This window comes from Podarcis filfolensis (assembly GCF_964270895.1).
Source record: "Podarcis filfolensis genome assembly, chromosome: 17".
Lineage (NCBI taxonomy): Eukaryota > Metazoa > Chordata > Lepidosauria > Squamata > Lacertidae > Podarcis > Podarcis filfolensis.
The window spans coordinates 32,117,202-32,139,728 of NC_139621.1; the positions used below are offsets into that span (position 1 = coordinate 32,117,202).

General features: G+C 45.4%; 1 protein-coding gene across 4 annotated transcripts in view; it reads left to right on the forward strand.

Annotated features, from left to right (window-relative positions):
• Positions 1–22,527, forward strand: part of TRPV6 (transient receptor potential cation channel subfamily V member 6) — a 122,107-nt gene that overhangs the window by 39,174 nt on the left and 60,406 nt on the right. Inside the window, exon 1 of one of the 4 annotated variants that reach the window (XM_083593248.1) lies at positions 5,471–6,077. The exons of the other annotated variants lie outside the window; for them this stretch is intronic. Within the exon in view, the coding sequence (XP_083449374.1) occupies positions 5,950–6,077 (128 nt within the window). The 5' untranslated portion in view covers positions 5,471–5,949. Of the gene's footprint in view, positions 1–5,470; positions 6,078–22,527 lie in introns of those variants that run through there. 4 annotated transcript variants of the gene reach the window in all.

The window sequence follows — 22,527 nt, forward strand, 5'->3', positions numbered from 1 at the left end:
ATATGCAAAGGGTGAGCTCCGATATTGAGCTATACTGTACTTTCATGTGTCTATTCTTCATACATTGCATTGGAAGAGCACTCTAGGGTTCTGTCTACCCCCCAGGTTCAAACAGCTTTTTGCAGTTCTTACAACTTTTCACCAAAGGTACAAGACAATTTGTATGAGACAACTGTATATTGTGACAGCCATTTACCCTAACCAAAATTCAGTGTGGCTCGGAAAGGTAATCAGGAGCTGATGAGACAATGCCCTTCAGACATTGCTAGACTCCAGCTCCATCAGCACCAGCCAGGATGTCGAATGGTCAGGGATGATGGGAGTTCTAGTCCACCAACCTCATCATGGGAAGCCTGGGAAATTCTGTTTATAGATCTGTTTCCCTAGACAGCAACTTTATTTGGAAAACGCCTCAGCAGATTCGAATTCTGTCTGGTTCCAAGTTGTAATTCCACTTTTTAACTATTTAATTACTTTACTAACTAAAAGCCTTGGGTGGTTTGGCTTTTAGTTAGTAAAGTAATTAAATAGTTAAATATACATACATATATATAGGGAATTATTGGAACAGAACTACCCAAACTGTATAGAAATTTATTCATGTATGCGACTACAGCGGCAAGAATGTTACTTGCCCCAAAATGGAAAGAAGAAGAAGTCCCAGCAAAAGAAGAATGGATACAAAAACTTGTGGACTAAGCTGAAATGGCAAAACTTACTGGAAAAACAAGAAATCAAGATAACAAACTTCTTATAAAAGAATGGAAATGGTTTATGGAATGTTTACAAGCAAACTGTAAACAGACAAGAACATTGGCAGGATTATTGTAATAACCTGAAGTTTTATAAGAGTATATATTTAAAATAGATGAACAAATGAGCAAATTAAGTTAATTTGGATGTGCAGAAAATATTAAAAATAAATTGAAGGAATCGCAGAAAGAGGAGGAAGGAAGTAAAGTTTTGAAATGTTAAAATGATTGTAAAATTATTGGAACGTATAAAATTGAAAACCATAAATTATTATTATTTTTTTTAAAAAGCCTTAGGTGCACGCATCTTCACTTATGGGTTTGTAGTCTTAAACTGGTTCAGATATCCCCCCCACACACACACTTTTGCTTGCTCCTGCTCATTGTAATGTATTACATTGTTGTTAAGCTGGCGGTTTTTAACTCTCCTCCATCACCTCTGCCATTTCCCCTTCTGGTCTGTTTCCCTTCTTTCCCAGTAGCAGCCGGTGCCCGTTGGGACTGGTGGAATGGAAGGCGGGGAAGCCAACATTAGGTGGTGCCAGAGTGAACCACAGATGGAGTCAACACATTCTAGTTTCGCCCTCATCCTCTTTCCTGATGAGTTCTACACAGCTAACATTGAGACCAAGGAGGGGGAAGCCAACAGCCTGTGCCCCCTTCCTGATCGTAAGTATGAGGCAGGCAGGCAGGGGGTAGCTCCATGAAGGCAGAGTGAGGTCGGTGGGGCAGGACCCCATTTGCCCTAATGGACCAGCTTCCACTGTTTATTCCAGAGAATAATAGTTGGAAGGGACCCCAAGGGTCATCTACGGAATCTTCTGCCCAACATGGGGCTCAAACCCACATCCCTGAGATCAAGAGTCTTATGCTCTACTGACTGAGCTATCCCAGGTATTAACTGAGCTACTTTCCTTTATCTTTTTATTTCGTAGATTGTAAGCCTACAGGCACCACTATTTACTTTATTGACTACACAATACTTAGTTTTAGATGCTTATCATGATTACAACTGTTAAAGCTTCCTAGAGTTATTCCTGCACATGGTTTCTTCTTTTTGTTTTGCTCTTCTGTTGCATCACAAGTCCTATAGGCTACAGAAACAGGAGTAGGGCAAAATTCAGTTCAGTACACCTATAAAGCTGAATCACTAAAATTTACACCTTCTAGTACAATATTAGAACCAAAGCAGCTATCCTTCAAAATTAGCATGTATCCCAATTTTGCGCTAGAATTCTCCAACCAAACCAAAGTGCTTACAAAAATGCTAATGTTCGGGAGATATGTGCATAAAATGAATATATTAGTGGAAAAAAAACTTACCAAAAAATGCATTATATTAGGGGAAATTGCTTACAAACAATATGCACGTTAGTCAGCATTGCATACCAAAATGTGCTAGGGGAAATCAGCACAGAAATGCTGAAGAATTTTCATGAGCATTTTTTTAAAAAAATCACAAATTGCTGCAGAAATGTGGGTAACTGATTATAATAAGACTGGGGAAATGAGCAAGCACATATTGAAAATCACATATCCTTCCATCTTTATTTAGAAGTGAAAGTGGGGCAGAAATTCAAAAAGTGCACAAGAGTTGTCACAGGAGCTGACATTGCTACGTAACGAGAAATGCTCCGGAAGAAGTTGTTGAAATTATTATGGAAATATCATGAAACTAGTATCTGTTGATGGAAACCATAAGCAATAAGACTTCTTCCTGCTACGATTCTCTCAGTGCATTCTGAGAGAGACGCAGCGGACACACTAATTTTAATTATTGCATCTGTATCTTGACGCGGTTAAACCACAGAGCCACTTGGGCTTGCCGATCAGAAGGTCGGCGGTTCGAATCCCCGCGACGGGGTGAGCTCCCATTGTTCAGTCCCAGCTCCTGCCCACCTAGCAGTTCGAAAGCACATCAAAGTGCAAGTAGATAAATAGGTAACACTCCTGCGGGAAGGTAGACGGCGTTTCCGTGTGCTGTTCTGGTTCACCAGAAGCGGCTTAGTCATGCTGGCCACATGACCCGGAAGCTGTACGCCGGCTCCCTTGGCCAATAAAGCGGGATGAGCGCTGCAACCCCAGAGTCGGCCACAACTGGACCTAATGGTCAGGGGTCCCTTTACCCTTTACCTTTATCTTGTTCTTCCTTGAAGGATCTCATGAGGGTAGATGTATGTTGGTTGCCCTTTTAGTCTCCTCCACAACCATGGGCGTAACCAGGATTTATGTTGGGGGAGGCGCAGGACACCCACCTGTCATCATCCTCCGCCTAGCAGATTCGGAATGAAATGTCTCAGCAACAGTTGTTTCTAATTACTTTATTTTGAGCCCAAGCAATCAGAAAAATCTGTCAAAATCTTCACCAGAATGTTTTACAACAGCATCCAAGTGACCTCAGCAAGCATTTCAATTTCAAATATTCTGATTATTTCTACTATTAGTTATTTTTATTTATTTACTTGATGGGGGGGCAGCTGTCTCTGCCCCCTCACTATGCCTATGTCAACAACTCTGTGAGATAGGCTAAGCAGAGAGGAAATGATGTACTCACGATTACCTGATGAGCTGTAGGACTCCGTGGAGATTCAAAACTAGGCTACCATATTTAATAATAATTGGTCCAGTCATCTGGCAGGTACAACCACTGTCTTCTAAGCCAGGATTTGGGGAGATACCTGGAAAAGGGAAGATTTTTTGGGGTGCTGCTGCTGCTGCTCAACATGAGATATTTTGCTTTAAGCTGTTTTGCTGCACTTGTTCATACTTTGTTTTAAAGGGAAAGGGGGAGGTCGTGCTAAGAGCCAGGGACAGCAAAGGAAGAGGCAAAACTTTGGAAATGTACTCGCAAATAAATAAAGCATTATGTAATTCAATTCTTGCAAATACTGTACTACAAAGTCTACTGCAAAATCTCTCAAGAACTTGACTTAACAGAAGAGGCTTGTTCTCAGTAAGTTGTGCCCTTGAAGAAGGTTGTCCTCAATTTAGGCTCTCTAATGCATTGATCTTCCTCTAATCATTTCCTATTACTTCCATAATACTCCTGTTGGGAAGGCTCAAAATTGGTCTGATGCCAGATGTCTCAAATGGAAAAATCCCCAAAAACTTCTAAGACACTGAACACTATAGGGAAAACACTATATATCATTTTGTAACACCTTTTAACTTTCTGCTTTGAAAAATATCAAATCCTGTTTTACAAATGGGGAGCCAATGAGTGGCCTATGTGCACATTAGTGCTTAAAATGCAGTGATGTTGTCCCACCCCACACCCCCGCCTGCCTGCCAGCTGCATTTCAAGTTGTGTTTTCATTTTTTTTATAAGATATTTATTAAGATTTTTTTAAAGTATTAGAATAAAATGAAAAAAATAACAATAACAAAAATACAAAATAAAAATAATTAAAAACACACAAATTTTCCATTGCTTATTTTCCTTTAGCCTGTTTCCCAGACCTCCTCATACCTCCCTTTTTTGTATTCCACCTCAAATTGTTGGTTCAGCAAATCCTTACCATTATGTTTTTACCTATTTATAACCCTTTTTTCATATTCTCTTAAAGCATTACAGCTGGAAACCACTTAATTTCTATCCAACATCATTCTAACATTCGTTAATTTTACAATATTTCTGTAGATAATCTTTAAATTTCTTCCAATCTTCTTCCACCGACTCTTCTCCCTGGTCTCAGATTCTGCCAGTCATTTCTGCCAATCAAGTTGTGTTTTCATGTTGCCTACGAACTAGAGAGGCAGGGATGTCTTCAACCGATGCACATAATCTGACTTTACCCTGGGCCCGCAACCTGTCCAAGGTTGGTTGTCATCTGCAGATGTGCAACAACTGCCTGGTGGAAGATGGATTAAGTGAAAGTGCATCAAACAGCAGTGCTTCTCAAGAAAGTACAAGATGCCTATGGATTGTGGCTATTTGTCATGTGCACTCGGCTTCAAATGCCAGCGGTGGGAGTGCGCTGGAAGGGGCGGAAATGGGACTGTGTATGCAGCCCAAGCGGCTGAGTGCCCAAGTCCACGTAACAACTGCAACTTTCTCTTGGGGCTCTGGACTGCTCTTCTGCACAGGCTGCAAGGAAAGAAGTCTTGGGCCAGGTGGAATCGTGCAACTATCAAAGGCACAGGAACCTGGTGGGGGAGAAAATGACAGGGAGCCAGGTCTCCTAGATTAGGACAGTGGGATAGCTCAGTCGGTAAGAGCATGAGACTCTTAATCTCAGGACTGCGGGTTCAAGCCCCAGGCTGGTTGAAAGATACCTGCACTGCAAGTTCCTTTCAGCCCTACAATTATATAATTCCAAGTGCAACTATCCTCAGTTGCTCAAAGCAGCCCTCCACCCCACCCCAAGCTGTGGCAGATCCGGGGGCTGCATGCAAAGTGTACCATGGGTCAGTGCACAGGAGCAGACTCCTAGCGGCTGGGGTCCCTTGCTGTCTTGTTGCGAACCAGAAGGTTGCTGGTTCGAGCCCACCCAGAGACAGCTGTGGGCACGATTCCTTCTTTGAGGGTTCTAGCTGACCCTGGGGGTCTCTTCCAACTCTGCAATTTTATGGCAAAGGTAAAGCTGCTTTTTTCACAAAAAAAGACGAAGCTTCCCCAAAGGGAAGTAACGTAGGAAGTAACAAACAGGGGTGCAAACTTGAATGAAATATGAGGGCGGGGCGAGGTAAGCCCCGCCCCACACCATCAATCACATGACACAGTGCGCACGCACTATTTGAATGGCAATGCCCATTAAATTTGGGAGCGCTGGAATATTTTATTGGGGGGCCAAAAGGACCTCGGCCCCTAGGAGTTGGCTCCTATGCACTCCCAAAAAATCTTTGGCTGTGTTTGCTGCGCCGCCTGCCTGCCCTCCGCCCTCTGCTACGCGGAGTCCCGCGCGTCTCTTGAACTCCCGAGGGAGCCGGTTGCTGGGGAGGCGCCGGGCAGGGCGGATCTTCTCCTGGCCTCTTTCTTTCTCCTCCTCTCCCAGGTCCCTCCTCTCCCAGGTTGCGCGCTCCGCCAGGTCCCGGCCAGATGTTGCAAGCGCCTCGTCCTCCTCCCCGCGGCTCCTGCCTGGCTCCGCCGCTGCCTCCTCTCCCCGCGGAGCAGCCCGGCGCTGGCCTCCCGCAGCCGGACCCAAGTCCCGTCCCGCCACCTGGGCGGAGGCGCTGCTGAGGCCTCGGCGGCGGAGCGATGGGGATGCTGCTGCCCGGGAACCGCAGCTTCCTCCTGGGGCTCTGGGCGGCCCTTCGGCGAAGGCTGCAGGGCGAGAAGTCCTGGGACCGGCGCCTCGACGAAATCAACCTGCTGCAGCAGAAGAGGTAAGTCCCAGGGGCGAGGGCAGCCTCGACTTCAGTGGGAGAGAGGGTGCCTCTGAGCATGGGCAGAGTGATTTTCTGTTACGCTTAGTGTCCAGAGGCACGCGAGGGGCTGAGCGCAGCATGCCACGTGAAGATTCCGCAAGAGAATTCATCTATATACTGTATTTCCCCCCCAAAAAAAATCACACTTCTCTTCACTTTCCTTGGGACGCCCCCCTCGGGGACCTGTCTTAGAACAGGTGGAAGGGGACCGGCTATTTACCTGTCCTGAACTTTCTGGGCATGAAATGTGTTATACAGGAACCTATTTTCCCGGCGATTTGTCCTCTGCTCAGCTATTTTCCTCGGCTCAGGACAGGAGTTGTAACTCGATCTCCGGAGCGAACGCAGCTTCAGCTGTTCACCTGCCTGAGATACAGACAATATTGTATTCTGTGCTTCCTGTCCGCCAGTAGCACTGAGAAAAGAGGGTCTCTCCCGCTCCCCTTTTTAATGGGGTGCTCAGGAAAGAAAGGCTGGAACCCTAGGGATGGAAGGCCTGTGTGTGTGTGTGTGTGTGTGTGTGTGTGTGTGTTTGTGTGTTTGTTCCTCACTCTTCCTCTTCTGGTCTTATGGAAGCTGCAAATCCACATTACGAGGGAGCTGTAAGACTTTAGGATTGTCTTGCATGCCTTTTGTGTTGTTAGAAATCTTGCGATTAAATAACATGTTGGCAGGATGTGGCACCCGAGGGTTTTGCCAAAGTTCCTTGGTGACAGAGCCCTGGACTGCGATGCCAGGTGCTCTCAACTCAGGCACGCCTGAAGCTGACAGCGAAAATGCCTCTGAGCATGTGTAAGGTGCATATCCCTCATCGCTGAGTCATTGCCCACTAACAGCACTTCGCATAGCAGAGATTAGGGAGAAGAGTGCATCTAGGTGAGAGAGCATGACCCAGGTAGGGCAGAACCCTGGCAGAACCTTTTGCAAATGAAGCGCTGCTGATTCTCTGCCAGTTGGAACATTCTGCAATTCAGTGTGCTTCTACAACAAATTAGGTCAGGTACACTGTTAAGCTTTGGGCAGTGTGAACTGAAGCCTGATTGACAGAAATGACACTACAGAGAACATGTAACGACTGCAAGGAATCATAAAACCCACTGACAAATACCCCTTCCTCTTGGTTCATGTGGGAACCAATGACACTGCAAGCAATAGCCTCCAGAAGATCAAAAGAGACTACGAGGCTCTGGGCAGGAAATTGAAGCAATTAAATGCACAAATTGTCATCTCATCTGTCCTCCCAGTTGAACGACGTGGCCCAGGGAGAGAGGGAAAAATAGTGGAAGTGAACAACTGGCTTTGCAAATGGTGTAAACAGGAACGGTTTGGATTCTTAGATCACGGACTGCAGTTTCTTAAAGATGGACTTCTGGCAAGCGATGGGCTGCACCTCACAACGGTTGGGAGGAATGTTTTTGCCAAAAATCTCAGAAACCTCATCAGGAGGGCTTTAAACTGACTAATGTGGGGGAGGGAGACAGTGCTCCTGAAGGTAGGAGTCTATCAATTGATGAAGATGATCATCCAAATGTCATAGACCAAATGGAGCAAACAGCACGCAGACCTAGTGGTGGGAGGAAAAAATCCTTAAATAAGAGACACGGGGGAATGATTAATGGACTTCAATGTCTGTACACTAATGCGCAAAGCATGGGAAATAAACAAGATGAGCTTGAGCTCTTGGTACAGCAAACTAAATATGACATAATAGGCATCACTGAAACCTGGTGGGATAAGTCCCACGATTGGAATGTAATAATGGAGGGATACAATCTATTTCAGAGAAACAGACCAGACAAGAAAGGAGGAGGAGTGGCGTTATATGTCAGGGATGTGTATACTTGTGAAGAGATCCAAGATTTAGAACCTCAAAGCCAAAGTGAGAGCATTTGGGTCAAAATTAAGGGAGAGAAGAATAACAGTGACCTCATTGTGGGAGTTTACTATAGATCCCCAAACCAAACGGAGGACATAGATGATGCCTTCCTGGAACAGATGGCCAAGCATGCAAAAGGAAGGGAGATAGTAGTAATGGGGGACTTCAATTACCCGGATATTTGTTGGATGTCAAACTCAGCCAAGAGCATAAGGTCAAACAGATTCCTCACTGGCCTTGCAGACAACTTCATTGTCCAGAAAGTGGGAGAAGCAACAAGAGGAACAGCCATTTTAGATCTGGTCCTAACCAATGTTGATGACCTGGTTAGTGGGGTAGAAGTGGAAGGATCATTCGGCGCGAGTGATCATGCTCTTCTGAAGTTTACTATACAGCGGAAAGGAGCAGCCAAGCATACTAGGACTCAATTTCTTGACTTTAAGAAAGCCAACTTCATAAAACTTAGGGAAGTGCTGGGTGAGATCCCATGGACAGTAATACTAAAAGGAAAGGGAGTTCATGATGGCTGGGAGTTTGTTAAGAGGGAGATAGTAAAAGCACAACTTCAGGCAATACCAATGAGACGGAAACATGGAAGGTGCCTAAAGAAGCCAGGGTGGCTATCTAAAGAGCTTTTAACTGAGTTAAGATTAAAAAAGGATGTGTACAAAAAATGGAAAAGGGGGGAAACCACCAAAGAGGAATTCAAACAAATAGCCAGCACGTGTAAACACAAAGTCAGAAAAGCTAAAGCACAGAATGAACTCAGGCTTGCTAGAGAGGTTAAAAGCAACAAAAAAGGCTTTCATGGGTATGTTCGTAGCAAAAGGAAGAACAAAGAAACAGTGGGGTCACTCAGAGGAGAAGATGGTGAAATGCAAACAGGGGACACAGAAAGGGCTGAACTCCTCAATGCCTTCTTTGCCTCAGTCTTCTCCGATAAAGAAAACAATGCCCGACCTGAAGAATTTGGAGCAAATGATTCAGCAGAGGAAACACAGCCCAGAATAACTAAAGAGATAGTACAAGAATACTTGGCTAGTTTAGATGTATTCAAGTCTCCAGGGCCAGATGAACTGCATCCAAGAGTATTAAAAGAACTGGCAGATGTGATCTCAGAACCACTGGCAGTCATCTTTGAGAATTCCTGGAGAACAGGCGAAGTCCCGGCAGACTGGAGGAGGGCAAATGTTGTCCCTATTTTCAAAAAAGGGAAAAGAGAGGACCCAAATAATTACCGCCCAGTCAGTCTGACATCAATACCAGGGAAGATTCTGGAGCAGATCATTAAGCGAACAGTCTGTGAGCACCTAGAAAGGAATGCTGTGATCACCAATAGTCAGCATGGATTTCTGAAAAATAAGTCATGTCAGACTAACCTGATCTCGTTTTTTGACAGAATTACAAGCCTGGTAGATGAAGGGAACGCAGTGGATGTAGCCTACCTTGATTTCAGCAAGGCATTTGACAAGGTGCCCCATGATATGCTTGTAAAGAAGCTGGTAAAATGCGGTCTTGACTATGCTACCACTCAGTGGATTTGTAACTGGCTGACTGACCGAACCCAAAGGGTGCTCATCAATGGTTCCTCTTCATCCTGGAGAAGAGTGACTAGTGGGGTGCCACAGGGTTCTGTCTTGGGCCCGGTCTTATTCAACATCTTTATCAACGACTTGGATGATGGACTCAAGGGCATCCTGATCAAATTTGCAGATGACACCAAACTGGGAGGGGTGGCTAACACCCCAGAGGACAGGATCACACTTCAAAACGACCTTGACAGATTAGAGAACTGGGCCAAAACAAACGAGATGAATTTTAACAGGGAGAAATGTAAAGTATTGCACTTGGGCAAAAAAAATGAGAGGCACAAATACAAGATGGGTGACACCTGACTTGAGAGCAGTACATGTGAAAAGGATCTAGGAGTCTTGGTTGACCACAAACTTGACATGAGCCAACAGTGTGACGCGGCAGCTAAAAAAGCCAATGCAATTCTGGGCTGCATCAATAGGAGTATAGCCTCTAGATCAAGGGAAGTAATAGTGCCACTGTATTCTGCTCTGGTCAGACCTCACCTGGAGTACTGTGTCCAGTTCTGGGCACCACAGTTCAAGAAGGACACTGACAAACTGGAACGTGTCCAGAGGAGGGCAACCAAAATGGTCAAAGGCCTGGAAACGATGCCTTATGAGGAACGGCTAAGGGAGCTGGGCATGTTTAGCCTGGAGAAGAGGAGGTTAAGGGGTGATATGATAGCCATGTTCAAATATATAAAAGGATGTCACATAGAGGAGGGAGAAAGGTTGTTTTCTGCTGCTCCAGAGAAGCGGACACGGAGCAATGGATCCAAACTACAAGAAAGAAGATTCCACCTAAACATTAGGAGGAATTTCCTGACAGTAAGAGCTGTTCGACAGTGGAATTTGCTGCCAAGGAGTGTGGTGGAGTCTCCTCCTTTGGAGGTCTTTAAGCAGAGGCTTGACAACCATATGTCAGGAGTGCTCTGATGGTGTTTCCTGCTTGGCAGGGGGTTGGACTCGATGGCCCTTGTGGTCTCTTCCAACTCTATGATTCTATGTCCAAACAGTAATATATCACACGCCTGGCTTGGCAATGGTTTGGAAAGTCAGAAGAATGTGCAAAAAGAAAGTGAGTGGGGAAGAGAAAGAAGAAATATGTATATATATTTAAAAGTACATGTGGTTTGCAGATTTGGTGAGCATCAGTACGTTTCCGAGCACAATTCAAAGTGTTGGTGCTGACCTTTAAAGCCCTAAACGGCCTCGGCCCAGTATACCTGAAGGAGCGTCTCCACCCCCATCGTTCTGCCCGGACGCTGAGGTCCAGCGCCGAGGGCCTTCTGGCGGTTCCCTCATTGCGAGAAGCAAAGCTACAGGGAACCAGGCAGAGGGCCTTCTCGGTAGTGGCGCCCGCCCTGTGGAACGCCCTCCCATCAGATGTCAAAGCAATAAATAACTACCTGACATTCAGAAGACATCTTAAGGCAGCCCTGTTCAGGGAAGTTTTTAATATGTGATATTTTAGTGTATTTTTGGTTTCCATGGAAGCCGCCCAGAGTGGCTGCGGAAACCCAGCCAGATGGGCAGGGTACAAATAATAAATTATTATTATTATTATTATTATTATTATTATTATTATTATTAATGACTGAGTAGGTCCCCTCTGGTCCTGACACCTCTTTTTCCTGTTGGCTTGGACCTAGTAAAGAGACAAATGGGTGGGGTCACTGTTCATCATGCTATGGGACATGAATGGAGTGGGAAGGGCTGCTGCAGTTTTTGAATCCACGCATCCATCCATTTCTCAAGACTGTCCTCTGGGTTTCCGTAATGAGCACGATGGTTGACCATTGCAGCTGCTTGCTTTTGTGGTGGCTGATGATAGAGCAGATTGTGATTTGTGGGGTGGGATATTATACGATGCACTTTATGTGGATGAGGAAGAGAATTAGGGAGAATGGGTGCAGCATGATTGGTAAATTAATACAATAACCTCTAGCCTCAGGAAATGCAATTTTGGGTTAATATTTTTTGGGGGGGCATATCATAATGTGAAACACCTTATTCTACATTGTGAGATACAGTATTCAACAAAGCTGAATGCTGGAAAATCCAGGACAGATAAAATACAGTAGTACCTTGGGTTACATATGCTTCAGGTTATAGACGCTTCAGGTTACAGACTCCTCTAACCCAGAAATAGTACCTCGGGTTAAGAACTTTGCTTTAGGATGAGAACAGAAAACGTGCTCCGGTGGTGTGGCAGCTGTGGGAGGCCCCATTAGCTAAAGTGGTGCTTCAGGTTAAGAACAGTTTCAGGTTAAGAATGGACCTCCGGAATGAATTAAGTACTTAACCCGAGGTACCACTGTAAAGTACTTCTTCACGCAGTGCATAGTTACACTGTGGAACTTCCTCCCACAGGAAACTGATGGCCACCAACTTGGACTACTTTAAAAAATCATGGAGGATAAGACTATTGACAGCTACCAGCCATGCTTTGCCTCCATAGTTGGAGGCAATGATATTGCTGGAAACCACAAGGGGGAGAGTGCTCCTGTGCTCCAGTTCCACTTGCGGGTTCCCCATAGGTATCTGGCTGGCCACTGCGAGAGTAGGATGCTGGAATTGATGGGTCTTGGCCTGCCCCAGCAGGCTCTTCTTGTGTTCTTACCTAGCTATTTCTGCATGTGTTGAATCTTGATTTTATTGCGTGAAACCCCAGCCTCTGCCTACCAGGCGCAATGAGATTGGGAGAATTGGTTTGAAGTTGAATTCAAGGGTAGCACTGGAGCCAGTCAGCAACTGGTGCACCATATTCAGGCCTCCAGTGTGTAGTTTGCATCCAGATGGCAGCTTCCCAATGAAGTGCAGGACTGGAAGCAAGGAGAACAAGTACTGTATTTTTTGCTCTATAAGACGCACCAGACCACAAGACACACCTAGTTTTTGGAGGAGGAAAACAAGAAAAAAAATATTCTGAATCTCAGAAGCCAGAACAGCAAGAGGGATCGCTGTGCAGTGAAAGCAGCAATCCCTCTTGCTGTTCTGGCTTCTGGGATAGCTGCGCAGCCTGCATTCGCTCCATAAGACGCACACACATTTCCCATTACCTTTTAGGAGGGAAAAAGTGAGTCTTATAGAGCAAAAAATACAGTACCTTCAAGGATGTGGTAGTGTATAAGCTACCCGAGGGTCAGTGGCATGCTGTGAAATTTTTAGTTGGGGAACAGTTAAGGCCAGCGGCGCCAGCTTGAGAGGGCAATGTTGTGCTTGCAAAGCGTTGCATCTCCCTCCCTAAGCTGGGCAGAAGCCTCCTGGGCTTTGGGAAGGAGGAACCAGGGGACCATTTAGGGGACTAACCTAGTCCTTCATGACCACTGACCACATGCCACTGCCTAGGGTGGTTCATATTTTGGTCCAGCAATAGTCAATGTGGCACCTGCCAGATGTTATTGGATGCTGACTCCCATCAGTTCCAGCCAGCATGGCCAATGGGCAAGGATGATGGGGGTTGTAGTCTAACAACACCTGGAAGGTACCACTTTGGCTGCCCCTACTTCAGTCATCCTGATGCTGCCGCCTGCACTGAACCTGCTAGACCCCAGTCTGCTTTTGTGTGTCAGTCAGGTGCACTGCACTGAATTGTCCGACTCTCGAAAAACCCTTGGTCTGGAAGCACTCTGAGAATAATATTTAAGTCTTGTTATACTGAGTATATACGTTACTGAACTGGTAGACTTTTTTTTGAACACACTGTCTCTAGAAGGGGAGAAAAACCAAAACATTGCAGAACATTTTTCCTTTTTTGTGTGAAGAAAGCACACTGATTTGAGAACAAGGAAGTAGTGTAAGGTCAAAGGCTTCAGCCCAAGGACCTAGATTGTTGTCGCCACTGCTGATTTTGTTCAAATGGATATTCCCACTCTCCCCTATATGGAGCTAGAGCTCAGGCTAGCGTATAGATGTTCATGCAATTAGAGGGAGTACTGTTTGCCTGCCTGCTGAATTTGTGGTACCCACCCACACTGAACAGTCTACTGGCTGCATTTTGCAGTCTGCTTGGGTGCTTGACCACACTCCTCTCCCCCTCTCCATAATTTATTTGCAATAGGCTGGTAGCAAAAGCAAAAGGATTGTTGTGTCCCTCCCTGCCCCGTGAACTGCTATGCATGGCTGTTACGGCCTGGTGGCTTTCAGATGTTGGAGGTTCATATTGCAGGAAAGTGCTTTGCATGGAGTCCGACCACTTGGCCCATATAGCTCAGTCTGTTATGACTGGTAGTGTCTCTCCAGGATTTCAGACCAATTCCTATCTGGAGATGCCAGAGCTACAACCCTTACGTATTGAAATCCCCTCGTATGCATACCCACTTTGCTCTAAATAACAGAAACCATCCCCAGCAGTCACAAGCTTGTGCACTTGATATATTGCGGCAGACCCAGGTTTAAACAAATAGATCTGTCAGTTTTATGCCTACTTTGGTGCTAATTGATCTCATTAGTAGCCTATACAATTTCTAAGTGTTCTTAATGTTAAGCTGGCTCCTGCTGCTTGTGTAATGTTGTGACGCGCAGTTCTTATTATCAGGATAAAGTGATTGGCAGATGCTTCCATGTCTAAGGACACCATAGAATTTGAGTTATGTTAATGTTGCTAGTTGGAGGAGAGGTATATTTATGTCATTATTATTATTATTATTTTCATCTTTGTGCTGAAAAGAATGCTTTGATATATCACGATATATTAGGTAGCCTGTGCTCTACTTAAAACACTAGCCCCCAAGCCCTCTATAATGCCATTCTATGTCTCTCCTAAATGCATGTTGGAGATTCTGAGAATCCACAGAGCTTTTTAAGGTGGGCAGTGTTCTTGGCTGATGCATACAGCACTTTGGGGCTTGCACCAGAAGGATAAACTGCCACCTTCATGACAGTTACCTTTCCCATTAATCTGCACCTTGCTGTGGATAAGGTAAAGCTAAAGGGACCCCTGACCATTAGGTCCAGTTGTGGCCGACTCTGGGGTTGCAGCGCTCATCTCACTTTATTGGCTGAGGGAGCCGGCGTACAGCTTCCGGGTCATGTGGCCAGCATGACTAAGCCGCTTCTGGCGAACCAGAGCAGCGCACGGAAACGCCGTTTACCTTCCCACCGGAGTGGTACCTATTTATCTACTTGCACTTTGACATGCTTTCAAACTGCTAGGTTGGCAGGAGCTGGGACTGAGCAATGGGAGCTCACCCCATCGCGGGGATTCGAACCGCTGACCTTCTGATCGGCAAGCCCTAGGCTCTGTGGTTTAACCCACAGTGCCACCCGCGTCCCTAGCAGCTGCAAGTTACAGTAGAGTAAAATCGTAGACTCATAGAGTTGGAAGGGATCACGAGGGTCATCTAGTCCAACCCCCTGCAATGCAGGAATGTTTTGCCCAACGTGTAATCGGAAATATGGGGTAGGAGAGAGAGAGAGCGTGAGCATTCTTGTTTCTCATTTTCCGCAAATGGGAGGACGTAAGAAAAGTAGGAGAAGGCTTGCTGGGTCTGATTACCCCTTCCCTTGCCTATTGTTATACCACCCAGGAACTGCAATCTCTAAGTTTCCAAGTGTGCAGCCAAAATACCTAATGAAGTGATCCCCTTAACTACATCCGGACACACAATACCTTTCGTTAAATAATCATAGGAACATCCTTCAATAATTTATCGTGAATCTACAATAGGTCGTGGTCAAAGTCATTTTGATTATGGCTTTCGAGATTTCTCAGGAGTCCGGGCCAGCTTGGCTAGACAAGTGGTCCAATGCCATTGCTTTGGGGGAGGTGATATTGGTGTGGTTGGGAAGACAGAGTGGAGCAGCAGGGAACTTGAGAAATCAATGCACTATCTGGGAGCTGTGTTCCAGCAGCCCCTGTGGCATTTCCAAGGGATTGTAGGGAACGTCCTTTGATTGCACAGGACATTGGCTTAAGACAGCAGTTCTCAACTTGTGGGTTCCCAGATGTTGTTGGACTACAACTCCCACCATCCCTGAGCTCTGGCCTTGCTAGCTAGGGGTGATGGGAGTTGTAGTCCAACAACATCTGGGGACCTACAGGTTGAGAAAAGCTGGCTTAAGAGGACCCTGAGAGCAATATAACAGCACCAGCATTTTATATTATTATAGCATAGAAGCCAACTCCTAGGGGCTGAGGGGTCTTCACCTCCCCAGTAAAATATTTGAGGGGGATGCCCCGCAAAAGTTGATAGTTATTGCTATTCAGATGGTGTGCATGCGCTGCATCATGTGATCGATTAATCAGGGCAGGGCTTACCCAGGCCCCCCAATATTTTATTCATGTTGACACCCCTGCTATATAGTATCAGAATTTGCTGGGGCAGGATGCCTTCTCTGAATGCTGGAGTCCAATTTGTAGTTGTGTAAATAGTGCTAAGATAGATGGACTCTGGTGGAATCTGCACACATATAAAAAACGTTGTGAAAATGCTTTTTAAAAAGACGTTTTGAAAAATACATTGAATTTGTCATAGCTCACTGTCGCCATCTAGTGTCACATTTGTATATTGCACTTTGCAACACATTTAAAACGTTTTATTTGCAGCTGTATAGCTGAGTCATCTGTGTAAGGCAGTTTCCTATGACATGGTCACAGTGTCCTCTTGCAAAGGCAGGTACTGAAAATGGTCTTTTTCATACTCACTTGGGGGCCTGCTACTCACTTGGAGGGCTGCTTTGTGCATTAAAGGTAAAGGTAAAAGGACCCCTGACCATTAGGTCCAGTCGTGACCGACTCTGGGGTTGCGGCACTCATCTCGCTTTATTGGCCGAGGGAACCGGCATACAGCTTCTGGGTCATGTGGCCAGCATGACTAAGCCGCTTCCGGCAAACCAGAGCAGCACATGGAAACACTGTTTACCTTCCTGCCGGAGCGGTACCTATTTATCTACTTGCACTCTGACGTGCTTTCGAACTGCTAGGTTGGCAGGAGCAGGGACCGAGCAACGGGAGCTCACCCCGTCACGGGGATTCGAACCGCCAACCTTCTGATCAGCAAGTCCTAGGCTCTGTGGTTTAACCCACAGCGCCACCTGCGTCCCAGTGCTTTGTGCATTACATAGTGGCAAAAAATCTATTGGAGGTGTTCAAGTGCATACTGCAAAGAGGAAAGCCTATCTATAAATTAACACAAAGATTATTCTTTTTTGGCAAACACAGTCCTAGATATAAAAAGTGCTTAGATCCACAAGCTAGAGAACAAGACGTGTTCATTTAGATCAGGCATAGGCAACCTTCGGCCCTCCAGATGTTTTGAACTACAATTCCCATCATCCCTGACCACTGGTCCTGTTAGCTAGGGATCATGGGAGTTGTAGGCCAAAACATCTGGAGGGCTGAAGGTTCCCTATGCCTGATTTAGATGCAGCGTGGTGCTGATAACAGTAAGGTTGCAGGTTGGTTCCTCATGTGGGACAGCTGCATTTTCCTGCATTACAGGTGGTTGGACTGTCACTAGACAATCCTCAGGACCACTTCCAACTCTACAGTTCAATGATTCCTTTGACCTGGGTGTTCTCTTTGGTGAAACCATCTCTTGGAAGTGTCATATGGAGGCAGTGGAAATCAAAGCACAGAAAACCACAAACGATTTTGAAGGCAGTCTCAACACACCTGGAGATGCAAGCCTTCCACCTGCCACCTGGAGCAGGCCAGGCACACCTGGAGACTTCAGGTCAGACCTGGCACACCTGAGAAAGTATTGAGCTCTTTGATCTGCCTCATCCTTCGTCCTTAACCAAACCTTTTTTCAGGTGTGTTGGAAACATCCTTGCTATGTGTATTTTGCCCTTCTCCTGAGAAGCTTAAGGTAGTTTTCATGGGGTTTTCCCACTCTTACCCCCAAAACTTTGTTATGAGGCTGATAGACAGCAGTGCTGCCCTCAAGGCTGCCCTTTGACCTTCATAACTAACTGGGAATTTGAATTCAGATCTCCATGGAATTTGAACTCAGGTCTTCCTGCTCCAAGTCTACCCGCCATGTAGACTGGCCTACATTACTGGAAGCGTGTCAACACAGTGAGTAACCTATCCTTCAGCTGGCTTTTGAAATGGTGATTTGGATGCAGATACAAGTTCCTGTAGTAGGGAAGAGCTTGTTGTTTCTTTAGGGATAGTGGGGCAGCGCATACAGACAAATAGATAGGTGTGTTTACATTGTTAGGGTGTTGTCCTTTGTTATTGGTCATCGCTGCCTGCCGTATAATTGAGACATTGGATTGGGGAGCTAATTTTTGTGATCTTGTTTGGCAGCTCCAGTAACAGTAACTGCAGTAATAATACTCCTACTCCAGGATATTGAAGAGTTTCATTGACACCCTGGGAGGTGTGTAAGTATCTGTCATTATCTCCATATGACAGACGAAGGGAAGGAGAAATGGCAAGGCAATTCTTACATGTGTGTGTTTGGTTTTAACGACAGCATTCCTTGCTGCTTTTTCAGGTAGAAATTAAAGAATTGAGCAACGTCATGAGAACCTTTTTCTCTGGAGAAGTGTAGCTCCATGAGGGGTTTCCTAATAACTCTCAGCACCCGTAACAAATTACAATTCCCGGAATTCTTTGGGGAATGATACAGCTGTAGATTTTTACCTCAGAAATCTGGCACAATCCAGTGGAAAGTTCCAGAGCTGGCCTAAGGCAATTTGGTGCCTGAGGCAAAAGACAAGATGGCGCCCCATTCTATATGTAGAAGCTGACTGGATCTTAACAGGAACACTGGTAATGGGGCAGCATCCTCCAGTAAGCCTGAGGCAGTAGGTTAATTGAGGGGGGTGTATGATAGGATCAGGAGGAATGGCTGGGGTGGGGCTGCTGCTCTTGGGCACCTGCCACCTGAGGCGCTTGCCTCACTCCGTCTAATGTTAGGGTAACCCTCAGGAAACCCTTTTACACAATTCACATGTATTTCAATTGGATTTGTACTAAAAGGCTTCTCAGTACGGATTGAAAAGTTCCTACTGGAGATCTAAAACTTGTATTTCCGATGTAGTGGACATCTTTCCATATTGCCTCATAATGATTGTGGAGAAGTCTCTCCCCCCCCCCCATTATTTGTAAGCTATGATTGAGGGGAAACGGCATAGACTTTTGAAAAATATAATCAACAAATAAAAAAAAATGGGCTTCTGTGTGTGTCATTTGCTTAATTTTTCCCTGCACAGTGGAGAAGCCTCCTTTTATTCCTTCAATTCCATGAACAAACCGGCTGGGGGAAAAACACTGCAAAAGTGGAATAGGTGGCAATATTTTGCCTCTTAAACCTCTGAGACATTTATAGATGCATTGCTCAACTTTCTAGCTGTAATTTATCATTAGTTACTGCTGGGCATCTTCAAATTCTTTTGTATTGCATTTCTTTAATACATAGTTTGCACATTCCTGATGTTAAAAAAAACAGCAAAATGCCATTGTAAGGATGAGCGCAGTTTATCTTAGAATGCCAAGGCCGGAATGTACCTGAAAGGCCCTTTTAAACTAGATTAACCTCATGCCCTCCCTTCATGTGCATTTGCTCAGAAGTAAGTCTTGCTGTGTTCATGGGCTTATTCCCATGCAAAGGCACACAGGACAGAAGCCTAACATCAATCTTATCTTGGCAATGCACTGAGGTCTGCCAACAATAAGCCAGTACAGTATGGACTAAAACATACTTAATTGCAATGTAAATAAATGCAGGTATTTTTATTGTCCAAGGGGGAGAGTAGTCATAGCTCCTCCATCGTAACATGACTTACTGTAAACTGAGGCCCATTTGTAGCAGGCATGGGCTAGCCTTTTGCAGTCACTACCTCAGCCTAACCTCCGACTTCACAGGGCTTTTGCAAGAGGGTGAGCCAAACATTCTCCTTGAGCTTCCTGGAGCACAGAGAGGATGGAAATGTGAGAAATAACTCATAATGAAGAGCTGGATTAAGTTTGCATTGCACTTCCTCTAGTCCATTTTCGGACCCTCCAAGTGTCCCTGTTTTCCAGGGACAGTCTCAGATTTACAGGAGCCATCATGGTTTCTGATTTGATCCCGGAATGTCCTGCTTTTACTTAGGACGTCTCTATTTTCATCGGAGAAGATGGATTGTGGCTTGAGACAGGGCCTTTTTAGTTGTGGTGCTCCTAGAGAGGTTTGCGTGGTTTCTGACTGTTACGCACTGAAGTTCTCACCCTGGGCCAGCAGGGGGATACTGTAGATAGTTTTCACTCAGGTCCACATATGGAAATAAGGGATTGAAAGTGACGTTCAGTGATTGGATAGCTACAGAAAATGGTTACTGTTGCGTTCTAGTGGAGCTCTATATAAGCAGGCTGGCTGAACCCTTCAGTTCAGTTCTGTTCTGGCCTGTGAATAAACAAGAGCTGTTTGAAGAATCGCTGTGTCGTCTGATATGTTCACCCACAACTTAACACTGACTAGCACTGGGATGAATTCTCCCTTCACACACACACACACACACTTCTAGGCACCCACCTCGAAAGTGAGGAGAATTTTTGGCCACTTTAGTTTGAGGTTGTTGGGTGGGAGAAATTCATCAATTTGGGGTGGCCAAGGAACAAGGTGGTAGAGGGTTTTCTTCACAAACAAAACAGTTTTGCTGCCACTGGTTCTACTAGCCCTCTTGGCCCCATGATAGATTTCTTCCTTGATAAGCGCAAAGTCTCACCAAACAGAGTCAGTGCCTCTGATAAGCTTTGCTCCTCCTCTGCTTATTGTTTTTATCAGCACAATCTGTTCTGTTTCATCTGTCGGACCTGAGACTTTTGATACAGTTTTTCTAACCAAAGGCCTGGCTCAGTGCTAATGTCCTGTGCGGAAACTTGAAAAGCAGCAAGGCCAGTCACCTTGTTTAACTGATTTTCATGTGGAACTGGATATTGTGGATTTTTTTAGACTGAAGAGCTGGCTGCGGAATGCAGTAAAGTCCACTCCATTTCTCAGCAGTGTTTATAGAGTGTTGACACAACAGTCATACAACTCTGAATCGTTCAGACATGGTCTGGTGCTTTTATCTTCTCCTGTCATCTTTTTTACGTCCGATAAAAATCTAGGGTTTAATTATAGAGTTCAGACAGCCCGAAGCCTGTGTATTTTTGGGACCAAATGTCGCCCTTGGTGAAAGTCCTCGACTCCAGTGACCTAATACTGTCTGACTGTTGACTGCAACACTGAATGAAGAGGGAGCATATTTATACCCCCACATGCAACTCTCTTCTGCACAGCTGTGTGCATGGGAATGGCACAATTCAGTCACTATCATGTGCTACAGTTGGTGCACAATCCCCCTGCTGCTGACCCTATTCCTCCTGCATGCAGAGCTGTGTTTGCACAGAGCAGAGGCTGAATTGTGCCCAGACCCTTTTTTCATATCCTAATAATAATAATAATTTATTATTTATACCCTGCCCATCTGACACGGCTTCCAACAAAATATTAAAATACAGTAATGCATCAAACATTAAAAGCTTCCCTAAACAGGGCTGCCTTCAGATGTCTTCTAAAAGTCTGGTAGTTGTTTTTCTCTTTGACATCTGGTGGGAGGGCATTCCAAAGGGCGGGTGCCACTACCGAGAAGGCCCTCTGCCTGGTTCCCTGTAACTTGGCTCCTCGCAGTGAGGGAACCGCCAGAAGGCCCTCGGCGCTGGACCTCAGTGTCCAGGCAGAACGATGGGGGTGGAGACGCTCCTTCACATATATTAACTAGGATTATTAACTAGGATTATTAACTAGGATTGGTGGTCTAAATGTTTTTTGTTTTGGAGTTTGAAAATGTTTCCTGCAAAAAAAGGAAGAAGAAAAAAATGCGACCAGTAAGCCAAGAACAAAACTCCAAGCATGCTGATTCACCCCTCTTGTTTTTTAGGCTTCATTTCTGTCACCATGCTACGTTGGAGGCATTAATCAAATCATAGAATTGTAGAGTCGGCTGGGACCCCAAGGGTCATCAGGTCCAACCCCCTGCGATGCAGGAATCTCAGCTGAAGCATCCATGACTGATGTCCATCCATCTGTGGGAAGCTAAAATGGCAGCTAGAGCCAACTGCACAGTGCTGGTCAGAACACCACAAAAAGAACCCTCTAAAGAATTAGGTGGAGCAGGGCAGGTGAAATCAAAATAGCTCCAACAGCACCATGCCACAAGGAACACTCCCCCTCCTCAAATCTTACGACAGGTGCCACCAGTGGGCCCTTCTAGGGACCTGGGGCCCCAGCAATTGCCCAACGATGCCACACACTGACCTGGTCCCTATTCACCTGTCTCATCGCTTGTTATTGGAGGCTGTTCTCTGTTTGGCCTGCTGTCCATTGTATGCGGCAATATTTAGCAGAGGCAGTCTGAGGACCAAGCTCTGTGTGATACGTTAGATGATTGATGGAATCCGCCCCTCCATATATTTTCTTTTCCTAAAAGCAACAGTGCTGTGGCCCAATACAGATTGGTGCTCCAGTGTGCGATGGGGTGTGTTTTGACTCTACCCCCTGCCCCACCCCAGGATGGTATGGTAATGTATTTATTTACAGAATGTATTTATGCGTCACAATTTAATTAAAACAATCAAAGCAGTTTACAAAAATCAGAGTACAGCAGAGAATGCACACGGGTCACCAGCTGACCGTTAATGGAAAATGTTATCTTAGTTGTCTGCATAAGCCTGGCAGTAAGGAAAATGCCCTCCTCCCCACTGCTAGCTGCAGAGAAAAAATATGTAGGCACAATTAGGGCTGCCATACATCCGGAATCTCCTGGACATATCTGGGATATCGGAAATAGCATCCAGGCGGAATTTCTGAAGATTGGTTAAAATGTCCTGGGAAGTGTATGGCAACCTATGTCGGAAGTGTTGATTTTGGGGCAAATCCCTGCCCCCTCCCTAAAGCTCAAAAACTATTTTTTGATGATTTTCCAATAACTTTTGTATCCAGATTTTCACTTTTTGAAACATGGCAACCTTGGCACAATA